The sequence below is a fragment of the Dipodomys ordii genome, unplaced genomic scaffold, assembly GCF_000151885.1.
Source record: "Dipodomys ordii isolate 6190 unplaced genomic scaffold, Dord_2.0 Scaffold17, whole genome shotgun sequence".
NCBI classification, from domain to species: domain Eukaryota; kingdom Metazoa; phylum Chordata; class Mammalia; order Rodentia; family Heteromyidae; genus Dipodomys; species Dipodomys ordii.
Window position 1 is genome coordinate 19,055,001 of NW_012267233.1, and position 27,055 is coordinate 19,082,055.

Genomic DNA, 27,055 nt, shown 5'->3' on the forward strand with positions numbered 1-27,055 from the left:
AGAGAACGCGGGAGCAACGCGGGAGCATCGCCGGAGCCGAGCAGCACCGCGGACAGCGCCCGGTAGCGCCCGCCCAGCTCCTCCTGCTCAGCCCTGACACCCACCCCGAGGTCCCCGCACGGACACACTCACACTCATTCACACACTCGCACGCACAGACACACCGCCGCGGTACCATGGCAGAATCCTACCTGCAATCATCCCTCATCACAGCCTCACAGTTTTTCGAGATCTGGCTCCACTTCGACGCTGATGGTGACTATCTTCTTTCCAATGGTTTCCAGTCCCCTTTCCATTCCTCACCTTCCGCTGAGCCTCCTCACCCCATTCTCTTCCCTTCCCGTCTTTTATCCCCTCCGCGTCCCTCCCTCTCCCTCATATTCCCCGACTGCTTGTAGAACCATCAGCCTGAAAGTTTATATTGCTTATATGCAACCTCCAAACCCTAAACTTTGTCTTTCTAGGAACGATAAATGGTGGGAGAGAAAGCCAGGAAAGGGAGGGGGGCGGAGGAAGAAAGACTGTCCCCAAAAGTTTCTGTGGCTGCACCCCATCTGCTCTCTTTGGTCCTCGGAGCAGCTAAAGTTTGACACCCCGGGAAGAGAGCGGCGGCTGTACCCTTTTCTGGTTCATCGATGTCCAGGCAAGGCAGAACTTCCCAGGTTGCCAGAAAGGTAGCTGGGATGGGAAAGAGGTCGGAGAAGAAACTTGGAATGCGTTATCTGACACCGGGGCGCCTCTTTGTCTTTGCAGGAAGTGGTTACCTGGAAGGAAAGGAGCTGCAGAACTTGATCCAGGAGCTCCTGCAAGCGCGAAAGAAGGCTGGATTGGTAGGTTCAACTTCGTCACAGGGGAACGTGATGAAGGCCAAAACACACACATTCCTGGTTTTTATTAAAAAAAAAAAAGCCAGATGAGCCGAGCAAGTTGGGGTGCCAAGGGCTTTCACAGGGAGTGTAGAGGTTTGTAGATTGAGAGAGAATATCTTTCCAAATTGCACAAGGAGTGGTTGGTGGGAGACGAGAGAGAGGGGGAGAGAGAGAGAGAGAGAAAGATAGAGAGTATGTGTGTGTGTGTGTGAGAGAGAGAGAGAGAGAGAGAAAGAGAGAGAGACCTGTAGGGAGGAGAGTAAGAGAAAAGAGAATGAAATTTCCTAAAGGGGAAAAAAAATAAAAACCTTACAATTTCTAAACAGACTTTAAAATAAACACATTTTCTACACTTGTCCTTGCTTTAATAGGTCTTAAAAGGAAAGTGTGGATAACATGAGACGCTTAGCACATCACCACCTCTACCACTGGGTTGCTTAGGGAAGATTTAACTTCCCATTTACTGCTTACAGAAGTAAGGGGTAGAAATACATCTCTGCCCCTTGGTGGTCAGGAAACGGATCTGCAGATTATGGATTTCTTGCCAGAGATGTTGTGATGTTGATGTAGCTGAGGGGTGGGGAGGGGATGAGAAAATATCCTGTCTTTACCCTCCTCACCTGGGAAAGGTGGTCAATGTATAACATCATAACGAGCAAGAATTTTGCAAGAAAACGTTCTCATTTTGTTGAAGGGGAAACACCTGAAAGTCAGAGAAGAAAAAGAATTTTATATAAAAAAAAAAAACCAGAAACGAATTGTAGAAAAACAGAGAAATTCTGATGGAAAACTCTGCTGGAAAGCAACTAATGATTTCAAGAAATAAGTTCCACTTGTGGTTTAAGACACTAGTTAATTAAGTGAATGACAATTCATATTAATTATAAATTTTATTCTTTGACAATAAATGTCAAGGAATGATGTCAGCATAAAAAGTAAAATAAATACACTCAGCTTTTAAACAGCTGAAATTGCTGTATAGAAGAAAGTAGATTAACAATTTTACCCACCTAATGGGGCTTATGTAAGTCTGGCTTTCAGAAGTCAATGCTGGATTTCGGCTAGTTGGATGCTAACAGCTATGAGCCTTTTGGACTGTAATTAGAAAGAAATTTTTATATTACAGATGCTAAATATACATATATACACATATAAATATAGCAAATACTATCTCTAGTACTGAGTGATAAAATAAAATAGATGTACAATGAAGTAATAGAATTATATTTTGTTCTATATAAATTGAAACTTGCATAGTTTACATCTTTACATAACATATTCAAAAGAACCCCAGAGGGTTCTAAATGTACTACAATGCATTACAGAACTATCAGTGGCTAAAATCATTTGAACAAATTGATTTTAAGCCAGGTCATACACTAGGGATTCTTTCTACCCAGATTTAATGTAATATAAATCTAGATGCATAATAAAATGGGATCAAATAAAAATAACTATAGGCTCTACTGTCCTGCCACTTTATGCATTATCACATGAATGAATTCATGGAGGGCTATCATAGCTCTATGGACTTTGGGCTAGTAAAACCAAAAGCAGTTTTCTTCTCTATTTGAGAATGTGTATTTTAAGAATTCTGCTTGGGAAAGTTGTACCTTCTATAAAATTCAGAATGAAAACCTTGAAAGATACTTCCAGAAGCTAAATGATTATATTTAAATTTCCCCTGCGGCAACTTTAATATTGAGATTTGTTTTCATTTTAGAAATGTTTATGAACTGCATACATTTTTCAAATTTTGATTTTCCTCATCCTCATCTCTTTGTAAACAACCAAGAGGTTAGGTTTTAATTTTTCCCCTATAGCATTGGATCCAGCTTTGAAATAGATGAAGAACTAGTTATTAGATTATAACCCAATAGTACTAAAGTTGAGCAGAGGTACCGTGTTATATCAAGTCACTTAAGATCATGATTCTGAGGTATTTTTCTGGATTGCATAAATTGGCACTGGATAATATAAATCTAAATTAAGTTCTGGATTGAGATGTTCATATTACTAGACACATGTTTCACTATGCTCTCAAGAGTAATCCTATATCTATGTATTTCTTCTCTTTAAAAAAACACAAATGTTAGCCATATAAGCCAAATGTTTTATCGTTTCTTGTTGTATTATTACAGATTTCAGTGCATTGAAGGAGACATGTGTTTGTTTACCATATTAATAATGAGAACATTAAAATCATCACCAAGTGAATATACCATCAGTAACATAATGACAACTCAATAAATTTCTGAAACTACAACTCTTTTGCTCTAAACATAGTGTCTAGTTTTTAAATTTCCATTTTTTTTATAAATTCTTAATTGATTGCATGTTTTGCACTGTTTAAAAGCATGTTTGACACAATTGTTCCTCAGAAATGTGACAAACTAAGTATCAAGTGTGTTAGTTTGTTACTTCTATTAAACAGTTTTAAGATTTGAGATGAATGCTTTGGTGTTTGCTTAAAGTAGGTATAAAAGCTTGAGGACTGATAATCCTACAGTTGCCAAGCGTGATATTTTCATTTTCTATGATGGTTCCTGTAATAAAATTAAATAATGCAAATTGCTTCTTAGCCACATAAAAGAATCATGTAAAGATTACAATATAATTAAATTGTTTTCTTAATGTTACCTTAGAGCCATTAAAGATATTTACATTAATTTAAAAAGGATTTTGTAATTTGTGAAATTTAGCCTCAATATATCCTTAAATTATATTAACCTCTCAATACCTACAGCAAACTTGCATGGTAGATAACCACCATCCAGTTAGGGGCAATGAAAATTGAGACTTTAATTTCCTATCCCACGAACATAGACTGGGATATTAGTAAAGGCTGGTCTATTTTAAATGAACTTCAGTGAATGTAACAAGGGTATTTTAAATGGGCTTTGTTTGAGATTCAAGGGTAAAAAAATTGAACTTCCTGATGACTAGCTCTGTGTTCAGATTACTAGTTTATAGTTCATATTTCTCTAATTTGTCAATATGTAAAAATATTATAATTGTAATAGGACCTTCTGAGAGGGTGGACCAAAGGAGAAGGGAGTATTTGCTCTGTCACTCTGAGGCATATTTTATTATACCAAAATCATAATAAGTCAGCTCAGTAAATCACTCCCTACATTCCAGATAAAGGCAGCTATTATAAGCATATAATTAGTTCCAAAAAGAAGGTCATCAGTATCATATGTCTCTTGGCCAAAGTAAAATTTGATCATCTTTTTTAAGCTCATATTTCCCCTAATAACTAATTTATTTAATTAAAAAATCACGTGTTTTGTGCTGGAGTCACTTTGCTTATAAAGTGACTTAACCTCACGTTTTTTACTTGTCCAAACTAAACATGCATATTCACACTTTACATGGATAAAACATTATGTTAGAATAGGAAAGTGCTATAGGATGAGTACTTATGGAAATACAAACCAATCTCTAGTGATAAAAAGTGTTTAAATTATAGTAATAGCCATTGTTGCATTTAAATTCACTCGATTGTGAATTGAATAATTCTGACTGCATTTGCAAAGAGCAGCTCACTCTCAAAAGTAATAACAGATGATAAATCACAGTGATTGACTCTAAAACGATCATCATAATTACAAAATCCAATACATACTCTGTAGTATTTATATCTGTCATTTTCTTGACAAGTTTCGCCAATGTGAATAATTCTATGTGGCTCCAATTGTGTTTTTTTCTTTCCAATAATTTATTAACACCAAGTATAGATGATTGTTTTTGATTTGCGAACTTCTTACCTGCTTTTATATAATTTTAGGAATTATCACCTGAGATGAAAACTTTTGTGGAACATTATGGGCAGAGAGATGATGGAAAAATAGGAATTGTAGAGGTAAGGAACTGGTGTGTTTTTCCCACTTAAAAATGAATAAATTAGCTTCAATGTTGAAGTTGCATCCAAATCAAGCATGATATGGGAAACAAAGCCTATTTAACCAAAGTAATATATCTTCTGCTCAAAATTATCAAGTCAAACAATACCTAGAAAGGAACATGTGAGTGTGCCTAATTTGAAGCTTACACTTAATATGTATTATGTAACTGAGGCTTGGAGAATGAAAAGCACTTGACCCTGTCTTTTGTCATGCAGCTGTTTGCTGGCACTGCTTCTGTTAGACAAACAAGTCCCAACTCTGGGGTGAGCACCCATACCTTGCACCCCCCCTCCTTTGCTCCAAAAGGCCTCTACATACTTGATTTATTAGTATTTGTGACTGTTTAACAATGTGATCTTTTTGTTAAAATTAAAAACTAAATATTTGTCAGGCGCTGGTCGCTCATGCCTGTAGTCCTAGTTACTCCGGAGGTTAAGATCTGACAGTTGTGATTCAAGGACAGTCTGGGCAAGAAAATCCACAAGACTCTTATTTCCAATAAACCATCAGAAAAACGGAAGTGGTGGCTCAAGGTGGTAGAGTGCTAGTCTTAAGCAAAAAGAGCTCAGGAACAGTGCCCTGGTAATGAGTTCAAACCCTACAGCTGACAAAAATAAATAAATGAATATTTGTAGTCCCCGTGATGATTTCATAGCATAAAGCTTCATTCTGGTTTCTGAAATTCTACTTCGGATTGACCCACAGCCTTAGTAAAAACATAAGAGTTTGATGAACGTGAGTGAATATTTTATGATCTGTTATACGCACATATTTCTTTTAAGTCCTTCAAGCTCCTCTTTGGAATCTGTAAACATTAAAGCTATAATCAGATCTTAGTGTGTGTGTGTGTGTGTGTGTGTGTGTGTGTGTGTGTGTGTGTACCATTCCTGGGGCTTGAACTCAAGACCTGGATGTTGATCCTGAGCTTTTACTTGATCAAGTCTAGCTAAAACTCTGCCAGTAGAGCCATAGCTTCTCTTCTGGAATATGTGTGTGTGTGTGTGTGTGTGTGTGTGTGTGTGTGTGTGTGTGTGTGATTAATTGGAGATAAGAGTCTCACAGATTCCTGCCCAGGCTTCAAACCACAGTCTCAGATCGCAGCCTCCTGTGTAGCTAGGATCACAGCATAGTTGATAAAGCACTTATCTATATCTTTTGGCAATGACTTTTGACAGTGAGAGTAGTTTGCTTTGTCCGAAAATAAAGAAGCACAACTTTGAGGATGAATCCATTTTGTATTCTCAGATTTGTGAAAAAGCTGTTGCTTTCCTTATTTCTGCTTTACCAAACTCGAATGTTATCTCAAATTCTGTCTTTATTTCTACAGCCTATTAAAGAAATTGAGTAGAAATATTTAGCCAGAAAAGTGAATAAGGTCATATTTTGCAATATACCAAATCACAAGTATAATTACATTTTTATATTGTGTTCCCAGCATATTAACTTGTCAAGTGTTCTGGCTCTCAAAAAGCTTAGTTATAATTTATCGTGGATGAAGAGAACTAACCTGGTTTTCAAATAATTGTTCCTATTAGGACACTTATGATGCTGGTATAAAATACACTTTAAACAGTTACTACAAATAGAATGAGAGGGCATTCTATTATTATCTTTGCAATTAATTCCCCCCCTCCGGAGTATAAGCTTTCTCCTTCACCTATGTGTAACTCATTATTATATAAATAGATTGATGTAGAAGCTAACTAATCAAGATATGAAATAATCAGAAGTAACAGAATAACTGGGCATGGTGGTAGTATACACTTGTAATCCCACAAATAGGGAGGTAAAGGCAAAAGGATCAAGTGTTTAAGACTAGCCTGAACTATGCAGTGAGTTTGAGGTCAGCCTGAGCCAAGTAAGAAGGCCCAAAATAAACAAACAAAAATAAAAGCAATTTGTCTTAAAAATAATGAAGTAAATTTAAAATGAACCTAAATGAAATATAATAAATCTAATTTACTCAAAACTAGTTTGAAAATCTGACATCTGTAAAATTCTAGCTTTGTTATTTCAGAGTTTGGAATGTTATAATCCTAGTAAAGACAGTCATTTTATTTTTAACCTTTATTTATTATTTTTTTTAATTTTTTATTCTTAAAGGATATGAGCGGCCTTAGCTATTTGTTCTGTTTTGTTTCTTTGGGGATGCTGAGTTATATAGTGAGGCTTCTATCAGGACAAAATGGATGAATATATTTTGAATCCAGGTTTTACTGTATATGATATTGTCTAGTCATTTGTGTCTTGTGTGAGTCTTACTATGAATGAGACGTTGGGGGTCACTAGAGCAGTACCTTGTCTTAGAAATGTGATGAAAGACATTTTCCCACAACTTTGAGATAAGAATTGAGATAAGAAAAGGTTGCCTGTGAAGAAAAATAGGGAAATGTAGGTTAAGAGATTAAAGAAGGTAACAAAGGCTGAAGTAAAGAACTAAGGAATTTTTGTAGCAATAAAAATAAGAAAGAATCTACATAAATTCACATTTGCAGGATACTATAAAATGTATAAAGTGTTTTCAAGAACATTATCTCATTTGATCCTCATAACAACAAATGAAAGTAATTAGAAAGGGAGGCTATATTTTATAGTTGAGAATTGGAAACCTCGTTAGAATTTGCCTAGTATCTAGAAGTAAGAACTAATGTGAGATGGCCACTAAAGTAATAGATAATTTAAAGTGGTAGATAATCTCCACATTTTCTGTACTAACAGAAACTATTTTCAAGCTTCTATGACAGCAAGACCTTTAAGTTTTGCTAGGTTAAATATGCTCACACAGGAGAGATACTCCTAAATTCTCAAATGGGGTGTGTGTCAATGAACTCTCATAAGATGAAAACATCATAAGCTTCTGAATACACTTAGCTTACCAAGGTCACAATTCAGTAACACGGTACACTGTTAAGTACAGTTGCTGACATTCAAGGCTGCATGGCTGACTGGAAACTGTGATTCACTTTGACAGTCCAGTATCACAAAAGAATATCCTGCTTTATATTACTAGCCCAGAAAAATAACAAAATCTGAAATCCAGTTCATCTAAATGTGTACTGCTTTGCACCATCATGAAAGTGCAACTATCCTGTGGGCCATGTATAGAAAGAAGTCTTTTGGGCAAATCACTTCACATATTATTTAGACAGAACTTTTCAGATCATTTTGAACCAGAAGTGTCTGAAGGGAGAGAAGAAACATGTAAGTATGGGTAGTAGTATTCACATACATGGAACTTCTTTGCTAGATGGGACCCTTGGGAGAAAACTAACTCAATTCTCATTTTGAGCTGAAGAAACTAAAACCCACAAGGGTTAAATGATGTCTCCAAGATCCCACTGGTAGGAAGAGGAATAACTATATACAGAACTAGATCTGACCTGATTCCAAAACTCTTTTCATAACCTGAGTTAGAAGCCAAGAACTATGTGTGGTGAAGGTGAAATTCATTAGACAAAAAAGAATCAGAGAATAAGAGCACAAACAGAATTGTTATTATAGCTCCTATGCACATTTCTTTGCAGTCTAGAGTTAAGTGGGAGTCAAGAAAAGAGAGAATTTAAAAAATCGCTGGGAGAAAAAAGAATTTCAAGTTATGAAATTGGAGAAGGGAAAGAGAAATTGGAAAGGGAAAGAGAAGTATGGTGGAACTTCATACAATAAAAAGTTATATTAAATAAGGTTTATTCATTCAATATCTAATATGAGAAAATACTACTTGCCTAGAAATCCTATATGCAATATTAGTCATAAACATTCAAATCCTTGAATGCTATAAAGTAATATAAAACCTTATGTTATCCAAAATTGCGAATTCTTTCCTTTTTACATCAATCACACCATATAACTTTGTTGTTTTCAGGGAAGATACTGGATTTGTTTATATGTTACACTCACCTAATAGGTATGTTTATGTACTCACCAAAATCTAATCAAGGTAAATTAATATCCATGCAGTAGTCTCCTGCCCAGTTAGAACCAGCCAAACTGATGTTAAAGTGTCGAAAAGCATAGTGCTTGATTTTCTAAGTTCTGACCTGATAAAGTTGAGTGACATTTCCAACCATCATGAATTTGCTACTAAGCAGCATATAAAAATGTGTGTGATATAAAACATATATTTACTCTGATATTGTAGTTTTATGTCTTTACATGTATTTTTAAATTAATACAAATAGTTTTGTATTAACATGATCTCAACACAGAAGCAGTGATATTCAGATATAATCTAACAAATACTGAGACAGTAAAACATGTTCCAATTTTATTCAAATTAATAGTTTTATTGCAAAGAAGGTAGATTAAAATCATTAACTAGGAAGACTGAATGTTTTAACAGGGAATGGAATTTTCTTCTCTGAGCTTTCACTCTGAAGTACACCTATTACTCTTAGCTGGAGGTCAAATCTATTACCTTTTCTCTTTCCCTTGGGTAATGTGTGGGAACCTACCAACCATTCCAGTCTTAGTGTTTCTACCTGTCCGCATTAGTGCATCAACTGAATTTTTTTAAGTTCTAAAAGCTATTCTAATCCTGAGACTGTCATGATCTTCTCAGAAGATTTCTTTTTTTGTTTTCTGTAGTAGGAGTTGAGCATGTAGGTTTAGCCAGGGTGAATGTAATTTTCATGACAGAATAGTGGAGAATTTGGAGAAATGACAAACATGTAATCTGACTTTAAAATTCCCTAGACAGGAGTCAAGTACTGGAGGCTCATGCCTGTAATACCAGCTACTCAGGGGGCTAAGATATGAAGATTCTGATTTGAAGCCAGCCCAGGCAGGAAAAGTCCATGAGACTCTTATCTCCAATTAACCAGCAAGAAGCTGGAAGTGGAGCGGTGGCTCAGAGGTGTTAGAGTGCTAACCTTGAGCTTGAGCACAAAAGCTCAGAACAGTGCCAGGCCCAGAGTTCAAGCCACAGGACCAGCACACAAACATACGTACAGAGAGAGAGAGAGAGAGAATTTCATTGGATAAAATCTAACAATTTATTTTTTAATAAAAAACTTCCCTTAATAGATTTTAGTAGAAAGTGATGATGGTTTTCAAACTCAAAAAAATCAGACTGTCTGACTTTAAGTCTGCCTCATAATATAATCTAATTGAGAGCAGACTATTGGTCCTCTCTCAGCCACTATTTCCTAAGCTGTAAACATGTAAATATGTACTTAATTAATGAGGTTGTTATGAGTATTAGCATCAAATGAAATTATTCTTCTAACAAACAGATAAACCTTGGAGGACTCTAAAAGTTAATAAATGTATTTACCGTTATTATCAAATACAAAAACTTACTGAAAACTCTATTGTTTTGAATGCTAAGACTCTCCCCCAGCCCATACCTCTTATATAATTTATCTAATCCAAATGATTAAATTCAAATAGCTTTAAGTTTATGAGTTATTTGCCTTTAAATTTTTCTGTCTTCACTTCTCATTTATCAGGAAGAATGTTTTCTGGTTCTCAAGTGAAAAAAATGAATGCTTGACTAATATGTGTTCCAGAAAGCTAACATTTGTCACAATTGTCTTAAAAGTTTAGGAATTATCGTCTGACAGCGGCCTGTAATCCTAGTTACTCAGGAGTTTGAGACCAGTCTGGGCAAGAAAAGTCTGTGAGATTCTTATTTCCAATAAGCTAATGAAAAATCCAGAAGCTGAGCTGTGTCTCAAGTAGTAGAGAACTAGCCTTTAGGGGGCTGGGAAGATGGCTCAGTGGTAGAGCGCTTGCCTTGCAATGCATGAGGCCCTCGGTTCAATTCCTCAGCACCACATAAGCAAAAAGAAAAAAGCTGGAAGTGGCACTGTGGCTCAAGTGGTAGATCACTAGCCTTGAGCTGAAGAACTGAGGGACAGCGCCCAGGCCCAGAGTTCAGGCCCCACAACCGGACCCAAAAAAAAAAAAAAAGAGAGAGAACTAGCCTTTAACAAAAGAAGCCCAGGGACAGTACAATAGTCAGGCCCTGAATTCAAGCCCCAGGAAAAGTGTAGATTCCAAAAAAGTTAGGAATTGTACCTACCATACATTTTAACATATCTATCTTAGTCATTATTTTCTAATGAACTCACCCTTCTTAAAGGTAGTGATTTAGCAATGCATCCACAACATGCTTTGAAGTTGTCAAGAAAAAAAAATTATTTTGAAATCCTCTGTCTCACTTTAAGATTCTTATTGATGGTGACTGCAAATTCTCACCAATCATCATAGTTGCTCCACTGTTTAGTAATTAGATGTGCTATCGTCAGGGATTTCAACCTACTCAAAAACATAGGGTGAAGGATCCATTTTGCACTAGGAAAAGAAGAATTGGGGGAACGTTTGTTTGTTGTTTTTAATGTTGAGTTGCCTGGAAGCAGATTTGAGTGGAAGAGTGGCACCAAGGAGGATGATTACAAAATGCTTGGGGAAATACTTCCTGTGGAGGAGGGGTGAAGAGAACTGCACTGGGAAAAGGAAAATACTGGGCAAGCAGTCTTAACAGAAATTTCAATTCACCCCACTGGCACTCAAAGCAGCGACCTTCCCTTCAGAGATTTCCTAATTTCTGACTGCAAATATCCAGCCTTTTATACCCATATGGATTAATCGTAGGATGTGGCCTCTTCGGGATGCAGCTGTCTTCAGCCTAGGCAATCTCTCCAAGGGGCCTGACAGCTGAGACAACAGCCACACTGCCTGAGCCCAATTGGAGCTCTAGGTAGAAAATCACACTCCCTACTCCAATACTTATCTATAGCTCAGAAATAAATTATTTGAACTGTTTACAACAGAACGTTACTTCCACTTATTTCCAGCCTATGCCAACTCTAGATAGTCAGTTCCTTAATTGCATCAATCAATTCAAATTCACATTCTGTAGTTGCTGGACACATAAACAGAAGGCAAAACACAAGGAGACAGACAAGTGGGAACATTCATTCTCAGGAACAAGCAACGAATATCCATAAGTGAAGATCTGAGGGATTCTGTTTGTGTTTGTGGATGCAGCTATATGCCCTATACCCTTAATATCTTCCACACTCTTCTGCAATCCAGAAAAAATGTTTGGAATTCCTGAAAAGGGCAGCAAGCAGGCCAAGGACCAAGAAATCACCATCACTGTTGGCATAGGAAGTACTGGGCACTTCTATGGACAGCCATGACAGCAAATATAAAAATAATACAGCTCTATTCACCACCTATGAAAGACCTTTGGCAGGTTTTAGATGTTGTGTTAGATGCTATAACCAGAGAGTTTCCACACCCAGCTCTGAAATTTGAATACTGATTCCTGAGCATTGGTAGAAGCAACTGTCTACACAGAGCCGCCACATTGTGATACAGACAGTAAAAAGATTGATGTTTACTATAGCCATAACCTAACCACATATATTCCTTGCTTTTTTAATGGCTAATTTGTTTTTAATGATATTTTACATGTTTAAGACTTATTTATAATGTTTGTAAGATAGGATAGTATTGTGCCTAGCATAGAATTCACAGTTCAATAGATGTTAGTTATCATGTTCTGCTCACATCAACAGTCAAATGAAATTTTAAACTAATTAATACATTGTATGTAGATACAATCCCTATCTTTTGATAACACTGAGGTTTGAATTCAGGCCCTTGTGCCAGCTAGCCAAATGCTCTATCCTTTGAGTCATACCTCCAGCTTCAATCAGCATTTCTAAATAATCAAAGATAAAAATATCACAGGCAAAGAAACATTTAAGTTTGCACCAGACATGAAAAGCAATTTGACTTTCTTTGTAGTTGACATTCTAGAGACCTCTGAACTTTAGGTGAATTATGTGAACTTTATGAAACAAAGATGCTTGAATATCCTTAATCTTATGGTTAGTCACTGCTGGTCAAATTATTATTTTATTTATGAATTTATGTATTTGTTTTTATGTATTTAGTGGATTTGGAGAAGTTCATTTTCTTAAGAGAACTTTTTTCCATTTTTGTTCAACATTAACTATAAACTCAAGTGATAAGGCAAAATGATGATAGTAAAAAACATATTCACTATACAGCATGCTAAGGAAATACATTTTCTAATTTTTTTATTGTTGTTATAAAGATTATGTACAGAGAGGTTACCGTTACATAAGACAGATAAAGCGTACATTTCTTTTTGGATAATGTTACCCTTCCCCTCACTCTCTTGTTTTTCCCTCCCATCCCCTACCCACAAGTTCTTTAATTCATTTTCATAGTGTCTAGTGAGTACCACAGTTGCATTTGTTCACCTTTTGTCCCTCCATTTCTGTGCCTCTCTTTACATTCCCAAAGACATATAAATGAACAAAAAAGACAAAAACAGCAACAAAGAAAATAAAAGCCTCTTGTTTTCATTTCCTGGAATTCATTTTGATAACTATTTGCATAATAAGATGCACATAGGCATTTTGCCTTTTTGTTCCTTTCCTAATAGTATCTCCTTTGGTCAACTGTGTCTGAGTATTTTTGATGTAACCTCCATATATGAGAGAATACATTTGCTGTTTGTCTCTCTGATTGTGAGGATGTACTTTTTTAATGAAATAAAATTATCGATCAAGCTACGGCATTCATTTGAAGCACGTACCATACTGGGCCTACACAGCTTACATCTTCTCAGGGACGTAGATGAGAAACTTCTCTACTGAAATAAATGGCCTGGAGAAGGTACACCCCAAACTTTAAAAGGTACATGCCATTAAATTAAGGTATTTAATGGTATTGGTTATCTCCTGCTAATGGTACTGTTATTGGCTAATTCCTATTTCTGTTCATCATCACCATTGTATGATATGACCAGACATCCAGTATTGTACAGAACCTCCTAAAATGTGCATGTCCCATCTAGTTCTATCAGCCAGCTTGTTCTTTAAAATTTCTGCCTCTTACATATTTCTTTCCTCTTTCAGACATATGCTTCTTATTTTCCTCTCTTCTCTCCAGTTTCCTCTATTGTTCTTCTTTTCTCCTCACCTTTTTTTGGTCAGTTGTAGGGCTCTAAGTCAGAGCCTGGGTGCTGTCCCTGAGCCTCTTTGTGCTCAAGGCTAGTGTTCTACCACTTAAGCCACCGCTCCACTTCCAGTTTTTGAGTGGTTATTGGAGATAAGAGTTTCACCAGGACTTTTCTGCCAAGGCTGGCTTCAAACGGTGAGCCTCAGATCTCAGCCTCCTGAGTAGTTAGGATTACAGGCGTGAGCCACCAGCGCTCAGCTCTCCTCACCTTCTGTTAAGTCTTAAATGTTTCAAAAAACCCCTACAGAAAATTTTATTATAACTGAGAGGCCTCCTCTGAAGACCTTCATGCTCAATCCTCCCACTGCCATTCTCTCTCCTTCTTCCCTTCATCCTTAGCTTTAGGTGCTGACCTACTCTTGACATGACTTATCCAGTATCTGGCTACTTTAATAATGAAAATCACTATTAGCTACTGTCTACACTAGCAGTCCACTTACAGACAAAGAGGAAAAAGGACTTGATAAGGAAGATGGTTCTGGTTTTCAATAAGTGGAAACATAGCCTAACAAAGCCAGACTATCTTGTTACATGTAAAAACCACATGAAAAAGCATTTCTTGCATTCCAAGTACATTTCAAGAGCGAAGGAACTACCACTACATTCTATCATGCTGTTGATCTAATTTACTAAGAATCACACTGACGCCACTTACAAATTCTGCCAATCACCAAACCAAGTCATTCAACCTCTCTGGATCAACTAAAAGATTTGGGATCTGAGGATTTCAGGCTATTCTTCAGGTATTGGATTTTATGATTCAAAAATTCAAAGAAATCAAAGGACACAGAAGAGTCTTGAATTTAGTAAGACCTAGAAAACACACACATACTGTGGTAGTATAAATTATGTTTATGGAACAAATGTCAATTACTGGCAAATCTACACATTTTTTCTCACCTTTTAGATTCATCCACATATTATCTATGTACTCTAGTGACCTGTGCTTCAACATAGGATATTGTCTGATTGATTCATAATAAACATTCTAATGAAATGTTGAATAAAACCCATTCTAATAAGACCCTTTCCCTTAGCATCATCTTCACATATACAGCCTATAAAACTATCTATTTTAATGTGAGGTACTATTTCAAAGATCTAAAAACAGGACAGTTGAATAAAATGGGGTTCTGGGGTTTTTTTGGGGGGGTTCCAGTCGTGGAGCCTAAACTCTGGGCCTGGGCACTGTCCCTCAGCTCTTCAGCTCAAGGCTAGTGCTCTACCACTTGAGCCAAAGTGCCACTTCCGGCTTTTTTCTTTTTGCTTATGTGGTGCTGAGAAATCGAACCCAGGGCCTCATGCATGCAAAGCAAGCGCTCTACCACTGAGCCACCTTCCCAGCCCCGAATAAAATGTTTTATGTTAAATTTAGGGGTTTGGCTGAAAAAGATGAAAAAATTTAAATACTATAATCATTGCTATCATTTGGTAGAACTATACTATACTATACTGTACTGTACTATACTATACTACTATAATCTTTGCTATCATTTGGTAGAACTTTTAGAACTTATACTGACCTTGACCTACACTACAATTTCTTGGTCTGAACTCTAAGGATGAAGGTCCATTTCTGTGCATTGGAAAAGTTATCAGTTTCTGAAAATTAGTCAAAATATAATGGATTAGGAAGAGGGATTCATTATTTGGTGGTGAAGATAAAGTAATTCCAATAGAAGGTGTTTTGAACCAAAAACATTTAAGAGACATTGCTTTCTCCTTTACCTCCTTATTTCAGTGATAAGGGTTGCCAAGGTCAGAAATGGCAAGGGAGTTGCTGGGGACCACAGCTCATTAGCAGCTGAGCCAGAAATAGAACTCACATCTGCAGTGGGGCCATCAATCTAGCTCCCTCTTCTGCTTTGAATAGATAGATTATATTCATCTTAAAAAATGGTATCTAGTCCTGTTAACCTCAAAAAATAAATAAATAAAGGGGAGAAGTATTGAGGTCATGGAATGAAGATCTAAGGGGAAAATGTCACAGAGTCACATAGTGAAGATCAAAACTTAACCTAAGCCCTGGAGTCAAGCAGGAGATTTCCTTTTAGCAGAAACCAACAATTTTACAATGGACATTTCTTACTATTCAATTTCCTACTGCTCTTCATGAATTGTTTTTCCAGCTCTCTTTCTAAAGCTTTACACTGTCTTGAGTCTATCTCCCTTTGTACCTCACAGAAAGCTTTCTTCCCTGACTTGAGAATGCATTTTTTTACTGCATTTCCCCTATATTCAGGCTTCTCTTTTCTTTCATTTCACACAAAATCTCTGGCTGTGGTATGTACCCTTGAGTGTACCTCGATGCTTCTGTTCCTATGTGCACCAGGCATTGCTACGACCCTTCTCTGACCCTAAGAACCAAGCAGTCCAGAGCACACATGCTGTGGAACACACAATAGAAAAATACCAGACAGGAAAACCAACTGATGTTGTTTTTTCCTAATTTTCTAGGCGATAAAATTGCTCCTAGGGAACATGTTGAAGCAAAACTAAGCAGCAGGCTATAGCAAAGACTTGTTTTCAAGCTCCTTACCACTGTTTCTCACTCTGTAAAAATTTTTCCAGTTGGCTCATGTGTTACCCACAGAAGAGAATTTCCTGCTGCTCTTCCGATGCCAGCAGCTGAAGTCCTGCGAGGAATTCATGAAGGTAGTAGAGAAGTGTCACTTTAAGAAAGCTAGTGGAAATAGGAAATTAGTTGGCTTTTTAAAGATTTTGTTTTCCTTTTCCAAATTACTTACAGACTTGGAGAAAATATGACACTGATCACAGTGGCTTCATAGAAACTGAGGAGCTTAAGGTAAGGAAATGAAAATATATACTAAGTTTTTTTTCTTTCCCTTGAAATGCAATTATGAACTCTAAGGGCTTCACTGCTTTAAAAAAAATACCTCCCACAAAAGAAACTAATGTTGAGCAATGGCACATTTTCACCCACTCTTTCACATCATTAATGAAATAGCAGATCGAAAAAGAAACTCCAAGTACTTCTTGAAATTCTGTTCAGCAAAGTGAGAAATTAGCATTTTCTGTGTTATATACAAATTGTTATATAAGATACATGATAGAAAGATAGATGTTAGACAGACAGACAGACAGACAGATAGATGAGAATAAATGTTAGTGAGACAGATTGATAGATGATAAATGATAGATCAATAGCTAGAAGGTGGTAGATAGATGGATAGATAAATGAAAGATGTGGCAGATGGTAGACAAGACAGATAGATATGATACAATCTCAGTAAGCCACCTTTTTTCATTGAAATTTGAAGTATTATTTTATATATAAAACATATATCATTTCTCTTCTAAAAGAGAAACAAAAACTTGGGGATTTCTAATGTTTACCAATTACTTTATCTACATTGTTTAATCTTTGCATGATCTCCATGAGATTACTATTAAGTCCAGCAACAAAAGTGTTCAGAGAAGTTAAGTGATCTAGTAAAGGCTGCACAAGACATTCCATAGTCTCTGCTACCACTCAGCAACTTTAACAAAATCCTATTTCAGCAAGGTCAACGAAATCCTAATAGGATTAAATGTTGAAACACCACAATGCTGAAAACAAATTTATCAATTCACATCTCAGAGGTACTGAGGAGGTGGTGTGGGAAGATGAGGATATAAAGGAAAAGAGATCTAAAATAAAGTTTTAACCTCAGTGCAAATGTCTACATCAGTCTTTCCTCATCTTTAGAAGGGGAACAATAATACCCTCCTCTCAGAGGTATTATGAGCCCTAAGTAAGTGCATATGAAAGTTTAGTGAAATGCAAAGCATAATCATACTATACATGAACTCAATCCATTAGCCTTTCCAGAAACATGAATCTATCTTTAATTTCCATTCCTCAAACCAACGTTAAGATATCTCAGTCCAAAAGATATTATTTCCTCTAGATCAAAACATAAAATGACTAAAAAGGAAGCAAGTTAGTTTTATTGAGCATCTGAATATGTGTAGTTCTATGTATTTGAAGTATTTCCTTTTAACATCTAAACTTCATAGAAAACTTGCAAGGCAGTTTTTATCATTCCAAGTTTACAGAGACTGAAGTTCAGTGTGATTGAATAATGTTTTCAAGATTACACAGCTGCCTAGGAAAGAGGACCTAGGTTTAGACTAGAATATGTGATAAAGTTAAAAAGAATACCACTTTAAAAATAAAGCTGTACATTTGCACAACTTGCAAACATGTAAAACACTCAACTGCACCATTGTAAACTTGAAAAACATTCAACTGCAGTCTTTGGAAAGTGTAAATAGTTTTAATATGAAGTGAACCAAACCAATGTCTCTCACATCCATGCAGCTCTGCAAACAGAGAATGCGAGGTGACAGCGGCACTATTATGCTTCTTTTATTATCAAACCAAAAAAATCCTTTGAAAATCATCTCCATTTATAATGAAACCCTCAGCTCCTTTCCAACAGTGACCTCAAAATATTCTAAAAGTCTCCTCCTTTGTTCTAAATTTTCTTCTCAGAAAGAGATTCTAAATAGAAGTCTTCCTCCCTGGGGAATTTTGAAGATAAGTTGGCATTCTTTTTTAATGGATCTTTCAAGAAAGCTAATTTTAAGATCCATAATAGAGTAAAACATTGCTCACTTGCTCTCAGACATGACTTTGAATCTTAGCATCCCAAGGTTTTTCCTAGGCTATTTTTGTGACCACCATTTTAGTCTCTGATGAGGCTTTTTAACCCAATTAATCTCTGACAAAAGACTCAGAAGGCTCAAAAATAAAACTCACCCTCACTAGATAGCTTTGAATTTTCCATGCTTCACTTTGGATTTGAAGAATATTATTTGAAGTGAAAAACAAATTTATCAAACCAAGAATGTCACCTTTCTTGAAAAGAGGGATGTCAAATCAGCCAAGCAGAAGTACTCAAAGAAACTCAATCCTTCAGGAGTATGTGGGGACAGAATCTACTCATTTGTCATAATTGCATTCATTTATTTTCTGAGAAAATAAAAAGAATTACAAATGAACAGTATTGGTCAAAATGAAAGACTATGAGATACTTAACTCTTTCCATTGTCATTTATATGTCATGCCTTTGCAAAATAAACTTCAATTTATGTCTGCCTAAAAAAATTAAACTCACTTCAGGCTCCAACTGTCAAGTTAATAATCATCTTTTCTCATCCTTCCCACATTAATCTTAATTTTAATATGATTCATATATCCTTCAAAGATTCGATGCCATTATCTGTGGCCAACTGTTTTAGTTTGTACTGTTCGCTGAAGCATTTTAAATGATGCTATTTAGACTATGTCAAACCTAAAAGCTAACCACCTGGCCCTTTAGAGAAACAGGCTTCACACTAGCTATAAACTGATATGTAAATACAGCCCACGGGAACATAAAATGCATTTGAAATTGGAGGTAGCTCTCCATCTGGTTTGCTGATAATTTTTCACACATGTTACAGAGCCCTGTGTTTCTTACAGAAGAGTCACATGAGTTCTTTTGGAAATATCATATAAGTAGAAAGGATTCCATTGAGCTGGTTGTTTTTAAAGTTTGAATTGCGATCTCTACACAATACAGATCCTCTTTTCATTGAAATCCTAAAAGCATCAGATAGCTCAGATTATGACAGATCCTATCTCAGTAAAAAGCAGATATTATACTTGTCACAGGCGTTTTATTACTGAAATGCCACACAGATCATGTTTCAATCTTGTTTCTGTGATCCTCTCCTCACTGGCTCTACCCTCAAAAATAGGCTTCCTTTGCATTCCTGTATGTTGTTTTCAAGACATGTGGAACCAGAAGCAGCCTGCACACTATTGATGAAATTTATCTGAGTGTTCTTTGTTTTAACAGAACTTTCTAAAAGACCTGCTAGAAAAAGCAAACAAGACTGTTGATGACACAAAACTAGCTGAGTACACAGACCTAATGGTAAGAATGATCTTGAAAAGATTTAGCCAAGAGCTCATGAAATTCCACTATGCTGTTGCTGAAGGTCACATAGGATGAAATGTACCAACAACCATGGTGGCAATGTTACATGCACATAACTATCATTTCACTTAGAAAATTGAAATCATGAATTGTGATTATATCTTGTCACATTGAGTGTCATAGGCATTAGCTTTATCGTATAAACATATGCACACCTCTTTCCTTGTAATGCTACATAATTAAGGCATTGTTACCTCTTAAAAGATTGTTTTATTTTTCTCACAAAACAAATGTAATTCAGTAAATTATATAGCTTATATTAATCATATATTGTAAGTTATACCATCCCAAACTCATTATACAGGTTCTGAATCTACTTTTATCACTGCTTTGGAAATTACAGGCTTCTTTAGAGTTAAAGAAAACTTGTATTGACTTTATTCATTCAGTCACTTAAAATGAGCTGCTTTTCTTTTCTATTCTGTTGGTGTTATGGGTGAAAAAATTGAAATGCACCTTAAACAGGATTTTTGGTAAATATTACAACAAAGATCTATTATAAGTATAAATAAAAAGAGCCATGAAAAGTTCTTTAAGCATAGACTCCTAATGTTTCAGAAACAAATAAGTTTTAATGAGGCTCTTGAATTTGGCCAACTTTCATGTAGTCACTTTTTCTGAAATGGGTGAGGTTTGCTCATTTTAACTCATAAGACTAGGACTTGCAAAAGGTACATGTTTTTACAAATGCTATAAATTCTCAGGAATAAATGGCCCCAAAATATAGATGTTTATTATCACATCTGCTGTGCTACAATAGATTGATAAAGAAGTTAAATCTTAGGTAGTCAGAAATAATCTTATAAAGAGCTGGGGTGTGTTGATGTAGCTGTGTTTTATCTTCAGCCCATCAGCCTAACTTAATTCCAGAAAAACAAATACAAAACCCTGGAACTTTACAGCCATGTTCATCAAACAGTGATATTTATGATAAAGCAGGACTTGTCTTTAATTTTAAAACCATCAAAGGAGTTTCTTTCCCTAGTTCTCTTTAATTCCACATTATACCTCCAGGTGTAATAGTGCTAACAAATACACAATCGACTTTTGGTTACATGTCACAATGCATGAATCTAAACTCTGAATCTTTTGTGGTGTGTGTGGGGGGGAGCAAATGGGGATGAACAATAACCTACATTTATCAATTTTCTATTTTGTCTCAATCTTAAGGGATATCTATTTAAAGTAAAGTCTCCTTTCCACGTAGAAATTTGAAGCAGCCTTTAAAAACCACCCAGATGGGAGTTTCCCCTGTTGAATTGGCCCAGAAGATCTTATTAAATGTCATAAACCAGTTCAAATTCAAGAAGCAAATTAATCAAGAACTAATTAAAATTTAAATATATAGATGAGACAACATTTCCCCATGGGCACTAAACTGTGTGCTCTAGTTGTCCACTGTATCAGTAGACAGTGTGACCACACTAAAATTTATGATCAATGGATTACAAAATGTTGTATCACTGTAGGACATTGGGAAAAATTCTGCTTTCAACAAAGAACATTTAGAACATCTCAAACCATTAAATGTCTTCTGTTTCCTCTTCAAAAAGATATCATGGACCTATATTCGTTATTGCTGTATCACATTCTTTTCTTCATAAATACAAACAGTGCTACATTTTTACATATTTCATATATGCTACTTCTGTATGACATAGTATAGCATTAGTGGCTACTTTCTAAATTTGTGAATGCTTCACAAATATAAGTTTGAGTGTGTTTATGTCTTGATGCATCTCAATGTAAAGTATATGTATAGTACAGTGGAAACTAGGGAGTTTTATTGAGTATCTAGTATTCAATGGAAAATAAATTCAAAATTACTCAGCAATACTATTTTCTCTACAGAGTTTATGTTATTTGCATATTGCTTAGTTTACTTTTTGTGCTTTAAAAGAGTAAAACGACTGGAGATGTAGCCCAGTGGTGGAGTGCTGGTCTAGCATGTGCAAGAGCTTGGAATTCCAGCACTACAAAGGAAAGATAGAGAGGTGAAGCACAAGAAAAGAAAGACAGATAAGTGAACAGCGGTTTTCAAGTTACTGTTTGAAAAGTTTAAGGAAATACCATTTACTACCAGGTATCATTCTCATGATCTGATGTACATACAAATGTACAGTTTGCAAAATAAATAAATCATAATGTTCTAGAAGTCTAGTTAAGAACATTACATTATCTGTTTAGTAATTCTATAGTCTCATCAGCAATTGACACAAATTATAGAATTGAAAGTTTACATTAAAAGTGCTCACATCAAAAATTCTAGAAATACTAGTTATACAGGCTGTAGAGATCAGGAGGCAAAGACTAGGGGAATCCCAATGACAGGCTGACGCAGGAAAAAATAAATTAGACTTCGTCTCATCCAATAAGCTGGACATGGTGATATGGTCCTATGGACCCAGTTCTGTGGTGTTCAGGTATGTGGATCCTGGTCAAAGGGCAACCTTGGGTAAAAACATGAGTCCCTACCTGAAAAATAACTAAAACAAGAAAAGAACAGGATCCTGGCCCATGTGCTCAAGCATCTGCCAGAAACTCAAGGACTTCAGTTCAAACTCCAGTCCCCCACCCCACCCCCCACAAACAAATAAAGAAAAAAATATTAATTTCTAAAATTGTATTATTTACATAAGAATTTGGTAACCCAAGCTGCTTAATTTTATATGCTGTCTCCTTCACTCTACACATTATGACTCAATAGCTAGAATAACAATGTTCTTTCTTTCAGCTAAAACTGTTTGATTCAAATAATGATGGGAAGTTGGAGCTGACCGAGATGGCCAGGTGAGTTTGGGGATTCTGGAAGTGTCGTCAGAATAAGATGGCCTTTGTCCCAAAATCTAACTTGTCAATATAATATTCTGTTTTTAAAGGTTACTACCAGTGCAAGAGAATTTTCTTCTTAAATTTCAGGTATTTAACTTTTTTCTCTACAGTAAATATTAGTATCCTTAAATAGAATATAGGAGACTTATCAATAAAAATACACTAAAATATAATAATAGTATTTTAACTTTTGTTCTCTTCTCTGTCTCCTAGGGAATAAAAATGTGTGGAAAAGAGTTCAACAAGGCCTTTGAGTTATATGATCAGGTAAATCATTATTTTTGCTTTCTTTCTGATTTCTTCACCCTTGTGAGTGGTGACACAACCCCTAGCATGAAGTTTATGCTTTCAATTTTTTAAATTAAAATATAGTATTGTTAACTATAGAAACAATCTTTAGAACCTATTTCTCATGTATAATTAATAATTGGGCATAAAATCCTCCCTTTTGTGACAACAACCATTCTACTTTGTTTCCATGTTTCTATTTTGGAATTTTCACGTAAATGGAAACATGAAGTATATATCCTCCTCTAACTAGCCTGCTTCCCTCAACATAATGTCCTCAAGGTTCTGCAGAATTTTCTTCTTTTTTAGTGTGGAGTAACATTTCAGTAGGATACATACATACATACATACATACATACATCATGCATACATACATATACATACAGAGATACAGAGATAGATATAGATACATATCTCCTTTATCTATTATCAATGGACATCTTTGGATGTTGACTTTTATATCCTTTGCTAAATTCAAGGTATTGAGTGAGAGTCACTTGCCCAATTTGCAACTGTAAAGTAGCTATAAACCCGGTGAAAGGTTAGAATTTCCACTAAGTATTCAGCTGGGAGATTTTTGTAAGTATTGCAACTCTTTCCATTGTACTTATTCCCCCACTGTGGATGCAGTTAGATGTAGACTGCTTTATTTCTCCTCCCTCAGGATGGCAATGGATACATAGATGAAAATGAACTGGATGCTTTACTGAAAGACCTCTGTGAGAAGAATAAACAGGTAATTTATTATGCCATTCATTTTCTAAGCAGTCTTTATGGAGGATCCATCCCCAAGAAACTACAAGTCCATTTTAGAAATTTACTTTAAAATTTTATAGAGCAGCAGTAGATCTTGTTTTTTTTCTTTTTTATTGTTATTGTAAAGAAGATGTACATGGGGGTTACACTTACTTAAGTCAGTTAATAAGTACATTTCTTTTTGAACAGTGTCACCTCTTCCATCATTTTTTCCCTGGTTTTCCCTCCTGACCCTCTCCCCACAAGTTGTATAGTTCATGTTCATACTATAGTGAGTATCACTGCCTCTATGGTTCATCCTTTGTCCCACCATTTCTATGTTCCCCCATACTCTCTCCAACACATATAACCTTACAAACAAGACAACAGATAGAGAAATCAAAAAGGAGAAAGCAACTAGGGAGAAAAAAAATCCTCTTGTTTCCATTTCTTTGAGTTCATTTCAATAAGCATCATTTTATATGATCATATGCACATAGCTATTGAGCCTTTGGGATCCTCTCCTAAGACTGTGTCTAGAGTTCTGTATAATTTATCATGTCCAAGTGTATTTTTTGTCTTTTACTTGAAGATTTATAGACACCTTCTACTTACCACAAATGAGGAAAACCATGCAACTTATGTTTCTTTGGGTCTGGCTTACTTCACTTAATATAATTTTTTCCAAGTGGTATCATTTTTTTCTAATGGCAGCATAGAATTCCAGTGTGTGTGTGTGTGTGTGTGTGTGTGTGTGTGTGTGTGTGTGTCAATCACATCTTCTTCATCTATTTGTCCACTGAAGGGCATCTGGGTTGACTCCATTCCTTGGCTATTGTAAACAGTGCTGCAAAGAACATGACTGTACTGGTTGCTTTGGTGTGGTGTCATTTGTGTTCTATTGGATAAATGCCCAGGAGTGGAATTGCTAGGTTATAGGGAAGCTCTATGTTTAGTCTTTGAGGAACTTAACAATAACAGGTGCTGGTGGGGATGTGGCCAAAAGGGAACGCTGCTATATTGTTAGTGGGAATGTCCAACCAGTCTGGAAAGTGGTATGGAGGTTCTTCCCTAGATTTTGATTTTTAGCTGTTTGGTTCTGACCTAAATCATTATCTATGTTAAACAGGTATTTTTTAAAAATCTCACAATTGTTCACATTTGTATAATGCTTTAATCCAGCTTTTTTCCTAATATATTGATGTAACAGGCAGCTTGCATCTCACAATTTCTCACTGGATAATAATTGATGAATTCAATATTTAACTGGATTACAATGCCATCTATATTCTGTGCAGGATCTGGATATCAATAATATTACAACATACAAGAAGAATATAATGGCTTTGTCAGATGGAGGGAAGCTGTACCGAACAGACCTGGCTCTTATTCTCTCTACTGGAGACAACTAGAGTTGGTGACAACAACCACAAGCTAGTGATACATTGTATCTAAAATAAATAACTGTGCACTATAAAGGAGTAGGCTGTATTTTCTTTTATATCTGTAAATTTCACTGCATATAGATAATTATCCAGGATGTGTGGCATATTCTTTTCTGCTTGTTTCTATACTGTTTGTAATGTACAGTTTTTGTAACTATATGATTAAAAAGGAGAAAGCCTATGCTTAGACCAGTCAGTATACCCAATTAAATCTATATCTATATATTTGTTTCCATGCATACAGTTGGATGTTGATTTTTCCAAATATTTCATCAGAATTAATATTTTAAACTCTATACTCTGGTGTGTAAATGCACATTTGTCACTGAATAAGAGAATCATTATGATAAGCCAAGCTTTCTTAGACAATCATCTGACTATTCCATAAAATTTTACTAAGCTATTATTCACAGCTATTAGGAAAAATATACTTTTACATCTAAAACACCTAAGTATCAAGATATTAATAAAAAATCATTTGTGGTTTTCAGAAGTCAACAGTTTCCCCAGAGATTAAATTTGCCAATCATTTGAATCACTATCAAATGATTGTCTCGAATTGATCTGAAAACAGGGGATGGCAGCACCAGATGACCCAAAAAATCTGTCTGATTTGACATTGATATTTCCTACATGTCCACTGTCAGAAAATATGATGTTATTCAATTTTCTAAACTATTTCATGTGTTTCAAATTATAATTATTCTAGTAAATTGCTGTCTTGTGTCAAGTCTTGTGTGTAATCTCCAATTAAATTTATGATGCTGAGTATCCTAGTGTCTAGTTTGCATACTTCCTGGATTTTCTTTCTATGTAGAACTGTTCATTTCCACCATGGGTAACTTCCACCTCTGAAAATATTTTTTTCTAGCTATAACAACTCTATTTTTTACTACATAACTGAATTTTATGTAAGATTCATAGCATCTTGATGACTGAATGTTCTATCGCCAATACTTTTGTGTATTCTGTCGATTCTCTATTTCATACTGAGATCAGCAATCAAAATTGCTGTTTCTATCTGCAAATAGTTTCAAACGAGTTCATAGTAGCATCTGAAGAGAAATGCTAGTATAATTATTTATCTTATCTAGCCAGAGATTCCCAAACCTCCCTTGATCTATATCTAAGTGACAGTTTCACATATTTATAGCGAGAATATCCTATCCTGGTTATAGTTGACTTGTAATGGTTGATGGTTTTAGATCTTTTGATTGTGAAGCAGGGAACAAGGACAGAAATGTCTGTAAAATGTATAGTTACTGCAAAGAGTTAATGATGGTCCTACATCAGCTTCAAAGTTCTCATTTTACACATTTTTTCATTAATAAAAATAACAAAAAATGCGAGCTATCTCTTTCCCTCAAGAATGAACAGAAAAGAGATTTGCCAAAAATTAAAAAGTTATCAAATGATGGAATTAGTAGACTGGCTTTGCCTGTAGTGTGTAAATGGAAATACTGATATTATAACTATAAAGAACAAATAAAGAAGAAAATAATATCAATCTCTCTTATTTATTTCTTCTCAAAAAGATTAGCTGACATGTAATCCATAATCAAACAAGACAGAAATGTAAGATGGTCAAATTATTATTGCCTGAAGAAAGAGACAAATGAAAACCTGATACAATAAATTATTCGATGACTCTTTGTATTAGAAGTGCTTCTAACACTATTATTGGGCAAGAAATATCAAAACATCCTAATGTTTGCTATAGTTGACCACATCAGCTGATAGATAGACAGATGACAGATATATATAACTATATATACATGAGAGTAAGAAGAACATACATATTTTCCTGTATTTCATCTATAGAAAAAAATGGTTGTTCATCACAACATCAAAACTCTACTAGGTTTGGGAGTTTTAAAATAATGGTGGTATTTCTGGAGACTTCCTAGAGAGCTGATAGTAACAATGGTCACAAACCTCGCACTGTTGGAATTACCATAGTGGAATTAATCTCTTGAATAGTATCA

General features: G+C 35.5%; 1 protein-coding gene across 1 annotated transcript; it reads left to right on the plus strand.

Annotated features, from left to right (window-relative positions):
* Positions 1–25,841, plus strand: Calb1 (calbindin 1, 28kDa). The gene is made up of 11 exons (XM_013012522.1): positions 1–255; positions 754–830; positions 4,660–4,734; positions 16,352–16,435; positions 16,530–16,586; positions 19,630–19,707; positions 22,505–22,560; positions 22,650–22,689; positions 22,816–22,869; positions 23,555–23,626; positions 24,924–25,841. The coding sequence occupies exons 1-11, from the start codon at positions 177–179 to the stop codon at positions 25,035–25,037; spliced, it is 786 nt and encodes a 261-aa protein (XP_012867976.1). The 5' UTR covers positions 1–176; the 3' UTR covers positions 25,038–25,841.
* Positions 25,842–27,055: the final 1,214 nt, after the last annotated feature.

Coding starts and splice junctions, on each gene's coding strand:
- Calb1 (XM_013012522.1), top strand. CDS start 177: ATGGCAGAATCCTACCTGCAATCATCCCTCATCACAGCCTCACAGTTT. Junction 16,436..16,529: donor CCTGCGAGGAATTCATGAAG/GTAGTAGAGAAG, acceptor AATTACTTACAG/ACTTGGAGAAAATATGACAC. Junction 22,561..22,649: donor GAGCTGACCGAGATGGCCAG/GTGAGTTTGGGG, acceptor CTGTTTTTAAAG/GTTACTACCAGTGCAAGAGA.